Genomic DNA, 9,542 nt, shown 5'->3' on the forward strand with positions numbered 1-9,542 from the left:
CCCCATAAACAGAGTAGGATATTCCAACTAAGGTGTATTTTTCTTTGCACTCATTTTTTTCTAAAAATATTTTAAAAAGCAAAATCTCAAACATGAAAAGGTAGAGAATGTCCTAGTTAACTGTCAAAAGACAAAACAATTTTTTTAAGAATTTGTTTGTTTATTGAACCTGGGTCATATTTAGATTCACAAGCAATTTTAAATGTACATCTTAGAATTCAATTTTGAAGTGTTTCACACAAAAATATTGGCACACAACAGTTGCATTAAGGTGTAACAGCCACCCTTTTTGAAGAACTGCTGCAAGTGTTTGCCCAAGGTTGAAAAAGTTTACTTGGAACATGAAAACCTGTAACAAATTTTAAATTAATTGTACAAAACAGTTGTGTGTTACTTGTAGACCTTCCCCCCCTCTTGAAAAGACCCCACCCCATTCCAAAAAAGAAAAAGAAAAAGATTACAACTAATATACATCAGTTACAACATAATCCTGGATCAGCACCCACACCATAAACGAGTCTTTAAATTTTTTAAACCCAGCATCAGATACCAAGAAAATAAAGTAATTGTTTATACAAAAAATGAAATCCACATGTGCCTGAAATAAAGAAAAAACACACCAGTACTTAGCATTATGCTAATTAGGACCAGATAATGGCAGAAAATACCACTTAAAATAAGGGCTGCATAGCATTGCAATAAACCCCAAGAACCATTAACCCTTTGGCATCAGAAATCCAGATTTCCTGAACACTGGTGCATTCTGCAATAGTGCCAACAGTATGAGCTTCAGACCTGCAAGCACTATGAGGTTAATAACTACTGTTTGCCAAGACACTGCACACAACTGGCTTTGATAGTTATAAACTTGTGAAACTAAAGCCACATAATTGTCTGGTAATAAAAGGAAAGCATGTATTTTAATATCAATGTTTAATTAAAAAGAATGTAGGGAACAAATCAATGTAATTAAGATCATTACGGTGGATTTTTTTTGTGACCAAGTATGCATACTATAGTGGAAATGCCAGCTGTCTTCTATTCATTATCAGTCATATTAGAATGAAGTTCTGCTTCATTTGCCCTTCTGGGCAGTACATGAAAGTGAAGAGGGGATTATTTTCATTCCATAATGTCTACTGCAGGATTAAAGGTGCGAAGAATGCAAATAGTCACTTTAGGACCTTTTACTGTTTCCCTAAACAGAATTGCAATTAATTATGAAAACAGGAAAAAAAGTTAGAAAAAGACAGTAACATTGCTTATTACTACGTTTGAATTATAGCATTTGCAGTCTGTTTAGACCTCGCTTAGCATAAAGACTAGGCAGATTTCAAGTGAAAAAATTATGCCAATTAAGTGACAAGATATTTTAACACAGCTTTTGCTACAGAAGATATATAAAAACATTTCATTTTAACTAGGAACTTAAGCAAATAAGTTTTATAGTTCAGAAATTAGGGTTTAGAAACTAAATGATACTGTTTTGTGACCAAGATGTTTGGTAGATAGTAAAGTGAGTGTTTGGGATCATCAGGAAAAGTTCTTAAACAACTCTTCGGACTTCAAAAAATCTCTTCAGGTAGTAGATTTGTCCCAGTGTCATGGCAACTAGTACAAGTGCTTCAAAGAATGACCAGAGTACCACTCTGCTGTTTGTGTTGTCATTAACTGTTGGAGAAAAAACAGAAGTATATGACTACTAAAATATTTAAATAAGTATGGTGTAAGGTATTAAATAAGGTCTATATGGTTATGATGGCAAGCACTATACACATCTGTGCATTCATCCATACAACCCTTAGAATGCTGGCATACTCTGCATTCACAGCCAAGTGGTCTAGGATGACTGTGTTACTCTCTAAAAGGTCAATAAAGCTGACAGACAGGACACATCACTCTAAAATTACAGCTACAAAAGGGTTATAAGGTCTAAAGGTCCAAGCAGAATTTGCCAGTTACATGTCCATTTTTCCAATCCAAGGGGCAATTTTCCTACTGGAATTATTTCAGACACCAGAAGCTCTTTCAATCTCAACATCAGTCATGAGTTGCAGCACCTTTCAATGCCCTATCCCATCTCCATGAGAATGCCTACTAACCCAGACTAAGTTTGATGGCCGCACCTGGTACCTTACTCCAGATTTACTCCCCTGCTTTCTTCCCCTTTAGTGCAAAAATTGCATTTCCTAACTTCACAGTATCAAGTCTATCAATCCACTGTTCTACAGAGTCAGTACCGTTTCCAATATTGATAAAACAAAAATACAGCCAACTACCACTAAAACTGGTTAGTTTACACATACTGCAAAGCATTTGTACTGTAAACATTTAAAGAGTTCACTGGCATGTCAAGAATGAGCTGTTACTCTCAGGTAAAATTCTAGAATAATGCTGGTAGTAACAGCAGCAAACTGTTTGAGTCATGTGACAACTAGTTTGCCACTGCGTTTAAAACACTCTCTCCTAGAGCCTAAAGTTATACCATCATATCTTCTATATCCTTAAAAAAAAAAACAGCATAATAGACACTGTTAGGAAGACAGAAACTGGATATGGATATCTAGTTCACAAAACGTTAGGTCAATTCTTTTGCAGTAATCATTATTGCTTGAAGAAAGCATGAAGACACATTCTTCCTGGATGTGAAATTATGAACACGGACCACAACTGCTAGAACCAGTGTAATGAAATGCAGCAATGGAAGAATTTAATAATTGGATTTTGTTTGATGGATGTCCTCTCAGGAATCTGCCTCATTTTCCCCAAGCCTTTGATTATGTTTCTCTTTATGAAAAACCTATCAAGGTAATTTTGAATCCATGAGGATAAGGAGACATTGATGTTAATGTACATTTACAAATTCAGCCCTAAAGTAGTGGAAAATTATATGTATTGAATCCTATACAGAAAGTTCTAACGTACAGTTATGTGTTTCACAGGAAAACAGATTTTCCCTTTATTTGTACTGTATTTATTCTATCTGCCAATTCTATTTAAGAGTGGGGATTGCGTCTTAGACTCTGTTCACCTTCCTCACATGAGCAGCAATAGTTCCACTAATGTCCAAAGGCCTATCTCTGCATAAGGAAGACAAGATGAATTAGGCTCAATTACAGCAAAGCAAGCCAGACTTATTTCATGAATGAAATAATGCATCCATCTACCACCAGAAAACGTATCACTGACCTTGAGACATTCATGAACATACCATTTACTAATTGCAAATAGTTCCTGCTTTATCTTTCAAATTTTACACTGGCAAAGCAGATACACATTTTGCATAACAGAATTTTTTAGTTACACTAGGGACAGCCAGGTTTAAAGAAAGAAATGAAGTGATAGGACATTGAGATCCTATCATGCCAGTAGGACTTGAGAGTTTTAAAATTCTCAAATAACCAAATGTAGTTTCTAGATACTTTCTCTAAAGCTCAAAATATCCAACGTTTAAGAAAAAAACAACATGCAAGTCAAAGAAAGCCACATACTTGCTCTGTGTATTCTCTCACGAACTTCCATGTACTCCTGTTCATGCTTTACAGCTGTCATGGCCACTGCTAACTCGTTAATCATCTCTTCTAGCTTGTTCTGATGAGCTGCAGAATAATTTTAAAAGATGTCAGAAAGTCTGTATTATTGACATATCAAAAACAGCTTCTCCTGAAAGTGGATGAATATTTATATTTAATTCCATACTATAGTTAGTTTTGTAAAATGTGGTCTATACAGCTGAAAACTTTTCAACCTTGTAGGAAAAGATTATTCGATAAGTAAATCTGATATTGACAATGATGGGAACGATATTTCTAAGAATCTCAGAGTCAGGTTCACAGGTTTCTTCCTTTACAATTTTATTTTACATTTGGGTAGGCCTCCTTCTCCATGGTATCTAACTTGGACGCCAGGGCAGGGGTGACCAATTTTATAGTCAACACAGATCAGTGACATTCAACATATACATACTTTTCCAGAGAAGCAGGGTGCAAAATTTATCTGATCATATCAAATCAGTACAATACTGTGCTAATGCCTGTCCTGCTAGGATTACCTTCACTATACGTCCTTCAAACACATTCTCTTAAATAGTACAGAGCTTTAATGCTAACTTGCCAACAGCACAGCAACTGAGAATTTAGTTTAAACTTGTGATGTTGGCTAAACAAGATAAGTTTCTGAAGAGATGTGTTTGGCTACTCCTCTTGTGACCTTCCTTTGTAGTTGACATATGGGATAAAACAAGTTCTGAAGGAAGACACCTTTCTTTCCAAGTACTGGCATGACATGACAGCAGCCTGATAATGGAAGAGGAAAATAACACCGGGTGATTATCATAGAACAATGGCTTGAGGTGGCTCACCAGATGCTGGGAGCAAGAGAGCTAGTATTTAGTTTGTATGTCAGATGACAGTAGGATACAGTTTAGTGCCTTCAATGCTGAGAGCAATGTGCAACTCTAACATTTAGATTAATAAAGTGTACTTATCAGAATTCTCTAGCACCAAGAACTTCAAGTCACTCCTCCAGAGGTTGACCTCTGCTACTAACAGTTCAGATATCTTGCAGGAATTACCTACAAGTTCAGGACAATTCATGGGACATTTAAGGACAATACTTGGGAGCCACCATACTATTACTTTTGCTTGTAAATGACAGATATTTTAAATGCAGCCTTAAATGCTACATGAAGGACCTTTTTCTTTCAGTGATAAGACAAAGAACAAGGCTGTTCAAAAGCCACACTTTTAGGAAGGAGAAAATAACTCATGAGTTATGAATTCTGTCACCAAAAAAACCCTTTATAGTTGCCTGAGCAATACTGACCTTACCTTACAGATATCAAGATACACCACCCATTCTCATGACCAGCTGGCTACTGCAATATGGGTAGCTTATTAGTAAGAACAAAGATTACTACTGTATGGATTGTTTAAACATGCTGAAAAGATACTTGCTTATAGGCAAACATCTGCCTTAAGCTGAAGAAACTAGACTTGTGTCAGTATTCTGCATGATAGGTGTGCTATTCACAGACTTGAGAGAATCTTTTAACTATCTCTTATGAATAAGAACTCAGTTAGAAAATTGTTAAATATTTCAAGAAAACGTCAAGCACTCACTTCACACATGGGTTACATATCTGCTATAATAGAAGACAAAAGGTAATACTGTCTTCTTGCTAATTACTGTACTGTAGCATGATTTTCTAAATTTTATGATTCAGTCCGTTTCCCAAAACCTTAATTTAATTCTACAGTAAATGACATCTGTTGTAATTTTTCACTTACAGGTTATACATTAGCTGTAAGATTATATTACAAGGAATATAATATGGTTCATTCCCCTCCAAAATGCTCTCAATTCCCCATGCCCACTTTAATACCAGAAAGCAAAACAACAACTATGAAATATCTAAAGTTACTAGGTGTTCAGTATTTTAAATTGAATTCTACTTAACAAAAACTCCTGATTATGTCTCCTGCTAGCCATAAATAACCCCCTGAAGACAAATCTTCATTAACAGTTTAAGGGCCTGATCCTGAGAGATGCTAAGCACCCAGACCTCACAATAGAAGCTGCAGGTAACCAGCATCGATCAAGATCAGACCTTCATTTTGTGTAGTTTATTAAAAAGACATTCTCATGCTAACAAACAGATGTTAGAGGAGAGGAAAAGCACAAGTTAGATGTTAGTAAATAAACATATGCAAAAGACAAGATGCTAATGAGCTTTCAAAAAGCAGTAAACATACCATCCCAGGTATCTCCACCACCTAGGGAAAAGTGTAAGAGATGAACACGAGTACAGGACAAAAAGCTGCAGATAAACCAGTAATTTACATGGCTAGGAGAAAATTACATATTAGCACACTTATCAAAGAATTCAATTAATGCATGTAGTAATCTACACAGCACTGAGCACCTGAACTGGAAGTGTGAAACTTAGGAAAAGACTAAGGAATGAAAGCATTAGTGCCTGCAGGCAGCAGAGTGATTCCCAGTCATTTTGCATTATGTTGTATAGTAGTGTCTAAAAATATTTAGACCCAGTTGTAGCTGCTCAAGAAAATGACAAACTAAAGCGACTAAATGAGATAAGAATTCTGAGATTTCTTGTACAGTACTTCGGAAGGATGTGTGCAGAGAAAAGCTTCTAAGATTAGTGTTTCAAGGTCACAAATCAGAACCATTTTCCTTCCAGAAGTTCTTCTCACCTTCTGTCTCCATGTCTTGCCCTTTTGGAGCTTCTCCAATATCGATAGTGAACATCACTATCTTAGGAGTCATGGTGGACATTCTGTTGCTAAAGCAAAACTTGTAAGTTCCATCCATATGAGCAGCAAATGTGTATTTTCCACTGGACTCTCGGTCTCCTTTATAAATCCCTTTATTATCAGGCCCTGTAATCTGGGGGCAAAAAAGAAAATTTCACTACTCTGTGTCAGGTTTCAGAGTAACAGCCGTGTTAGTCTGTATTCGCAAAAAGAAAAGGAGGACTTGTGGCACCTTAGAGACTAACCAATTTATTTGAGCATGAGCTTTCGTGAGCTACAGCTCACTTCGGATGCATCCGATGAAGTGAGCTGTAGCTCACGAAAGCTCATGCTCAAATAAATTGGTTAGTCTCTAAGGTGCCACAAGTCCTCCTTTTCTTTTTGCGACTACTCTGTGTGTGTCTTGAAATCATGCATTTAGAAAAAGCAAATTTTTAACTAAACTCATGATATTCTATTTGGACACACCACTCCTACAATTGATATGCAATACCAACAGAATCTATATAATCTCTTACCTCCCACAACCAAAAAGCAGCATGACATTTTTCTACCTGCATTAGAACCTTTCAGAAAACACCTCTTTAACGTGATGCAAATGGCTTTTTAACTGCCAAGACTTGCATTATCTTTCAACGGTCAAGAGGAACATTAGCATCCAAAAGTAAACATAAGATAAACACAGAACCCTAACCTTCATTTCTGTCAGGAAAGTAAATGAGAAACCAACTTACTTGTTTTGACAAATCACTATTGTTTTTAAGTATACGATTCTGTGCTGCTGCAGGTGCCATTTTTAGGATATGACTGAACCAGTGTACTGACAACTTGTGGTCATTAAGATGTTAAGGCTCTTTTTTGCCAAAAGTAGAGTGTTGAAACTTGCATCTTGGCCTTGTTTCATTACATTCTGCTGTCCTAGATATCGTGAGTTTAAACTGCATTTAATACTTTTCCTCAATACCTCTCCTACCTATTGTATAATGTCACTGCATAACTGCAAAAAGCACCAAGAAGAGGTATTGCTACATCTAGTCATTCCACTCACAAAATCACCCTCAGTATTGTCCTTCTTTATTATATCTCACATCCTCTTGTGAAAGTGCTCAAGATAAGCCTAATATTTGCCATGTTCCACTTCAAAGCTGACTGCATCTGTGGTTGGTGAAGAGATTCCACTTGTAGACTGAAGTGTCTTTGGGATTCTTTGAGATGAAGTGTGTACATTTTTCTCCTACCGACCTGGATTTCTTTGGGGGGAGGGCAAGGGGGGGAAGGTGTTAAAAAAATTAACAGCCCACGATTCATAACATGTCAGTCAAATCCAACTAAGTTAAGTCCAAATTCATGCATCAAAACTAGTAAACTGCTGTGGGCCCCCCAAACTAATCAGCACTATTCTGTAAGAAACATCTCCTACCACATCCCCTGCTTATTTTGAAAGCTTTCAAAAGAGGATGTGGGATAGAGAAAGGAAGGAAGATTTTAAGAGGGTGGTTTTGAAAGTGCAGTTACTAGACATAGTAGTGCCTTTTCCAGGTGCTTTCTGCAGTTATGTTGACAATAGAGAGCAGTTGGCCTTGGGCAACTTGATCTGCAGATGTAATTTAGCCTCTTCTGGGGGAATTTGGACATCTCAAGTTACCAGCAGCAGAGACCATGACCTAGCATGAGTGTGATAGTACTTCTGCCAGTAGAAATTTGGCAGGTAAGCCTGGCATATAAAGAAATGCAAGTGACCAAAGAGAGAGCTATATGAACATTCCAGCCAATTGTGATTAACACATATCTGTCTTCGGATTTATCTCCACCAGGGCAACTCCCATCATCACTCTCCCTACCTTCATAGCTCTGAGCTCTCCCCATTACTAGCCATTAGGCTACTAACTGCTCAGGGTGCAAAATCTCTTCCATCCCCCCCCACCCCCCTAGGCTGTCAGTAGCTTCACATCCTTGCTCTCACCCACCTACCCCCCACCCAATGGTTACACTCAGAATTCCCTCACACCACAATAGAGCACATCCATACACTGCCCTGGCCCTTAAAGGATCCTGCTTTTACCCCTGATAAGATAGAGCCTGACACAGCTCTGCGCCCCGATGCCAAAAAGCTTCGCTTTGCCTCATCAAGGCATTAGTTTATCATCCTCTCTTCAGCACGGGCAGATGGGAAGCTGGGCTGGGCTCTGCTCAGGACATTCCATGCGCCCTGGGGTGAGCCAATACCAGAAGCTGAACCCTCATCCCACCTAAACAGCTGCGCCGCCCCCGCCCCCGCCCCCAGCCATGGCTAGCCCCCCTTACACTTTAGCAACCAACAGCCCCACAAGCTCAAGGCAATGGCCAAAAACGCCGCCTCTGCCCGCCAGCCATGATGAGAGCCCATCGCTCTCACCTACAGCACGGATCACCCGCTCCATGGCATGGCCTGCCTCGGCCTACCCTCCCCCCCACTCCCCCCGCCAAGGTCAGTCCACAGCCCCAGCTCTCCCTGCAGATCCGCTCCCCACGTCCCGCTCTCGTTCCCTCCCTCCTCACGGGGCCGAGACCCCCGGTTCCCCCCCTCTCTTTACTCGCCCCCGGCCTGCCCGCCCTCCCCCGCCTCACCTCCACGTCGATGTCCAGGAAGCCCCCCTCGGCCACCTCGAAGATGAGCCCCATCTTGGTGCCAGACGGGACCCGCTCCAGGAAACACTCCTCCGCGTGCGCGTCGATGCTCACGAAGTAGCCGGCAGCCGGGGCTGAGAGCGCGGCCAGCAGCGCCAGCACCGCCCTCACCGGCGACATGGCGGAGCCAAGGGGGACCGAGCGGCGCGGCAGAAGGGGGGCTCTTCCTGCTCACACCCCGCCCCTTCCGGGGCACGGGGCCGCCGCTCATAGGCCAGGACAGACCCACTGCCACGTACTGGCTGCGCTACGGTGGCCACCGAGGGACATGCCAGGGTGGGCGGTGCCAATCCGTGAGGCGCAGAGTTTGGGGGGAGGCAAGGGGAATCCGCGCTGCGCAGGGGGCGGTACGGTACCCGACAGGGCCAATCCGCGCCGCGTGGGGAACGGCCGGGGGCCGGAAGGGGACAATCCGCGCAGCGGCATTAGATAGGGCCCGTCAGAGGCTTGTGAGGAGCGAGTCCGGATCAGGGATCTCTGAGACCCGGATGGGGATGTCAACACACAAAGGGGCCCCGCGGGACGGGGCAGGAGCCTCCCGGGGGGGAACCACTGAGGCCAGTGGGGGAGGGGCCGGGAGGGGGCCGTTAAGACACAGAG

The 9,542-nt window shown here is 41.1% G+C and overlaps 1 protein-coding gene across 2 annotated transcripts; it reads right to left on the minus strand.

The window, feature by feature from the left end:
• Positions 1-151: 151 nt before the first annotated feature.
• TMED2 (transmembrane p24 trafficking protein 2) lies at positions 152-9,149 on the minus strand. Of its 2 annotated transcripts, XM_074972688.1 has the most exons (5): positions 8,883-9,149; positions 6,216-6,408; positions 5,754-5,774; positions 3,492-3,599; positions 152-1,671 (listed from the first exon to the last, which is right to left on the minus strand). In XM_074972688.1, the coding sequence occupies exons 1-5, from the start codon at positions 9,060-9,062 to the stop codon at positions 1,547-1,549; spliced, it is 627 nt and encodes a 208-aa protein (XP_074828789.1). In that variant the 5' UTR covers positions 9,063-9,149; the 3' UTR covers positions 152-1,546. The 2 variants fall into 2 exon arrangements, with proteins under 2 accessions (XP_074828789.1, XP_074828790.1); XM_074972689.1 differs by lacking the exon at positions 5,754-5,774 and having other exon boundaries at positions 8,883-9,144.
• Between the last annotated feature and the right edge of the window lie 393 nt (positions 9,150-9,542).

Source organism: Natator depressus, chromosome 15 (assembly GCF_965152275.1).
Source record: "Natator depressus isolate rNatDep1 chromosome 15, rNatDep2.hap1, whole genome shotgun sequence".
NCBI classification, from domain to species: Eukaryota; Metazoa; Chordata; order Testudines; family Cheloniidae; genus Natator; species Natator depressus.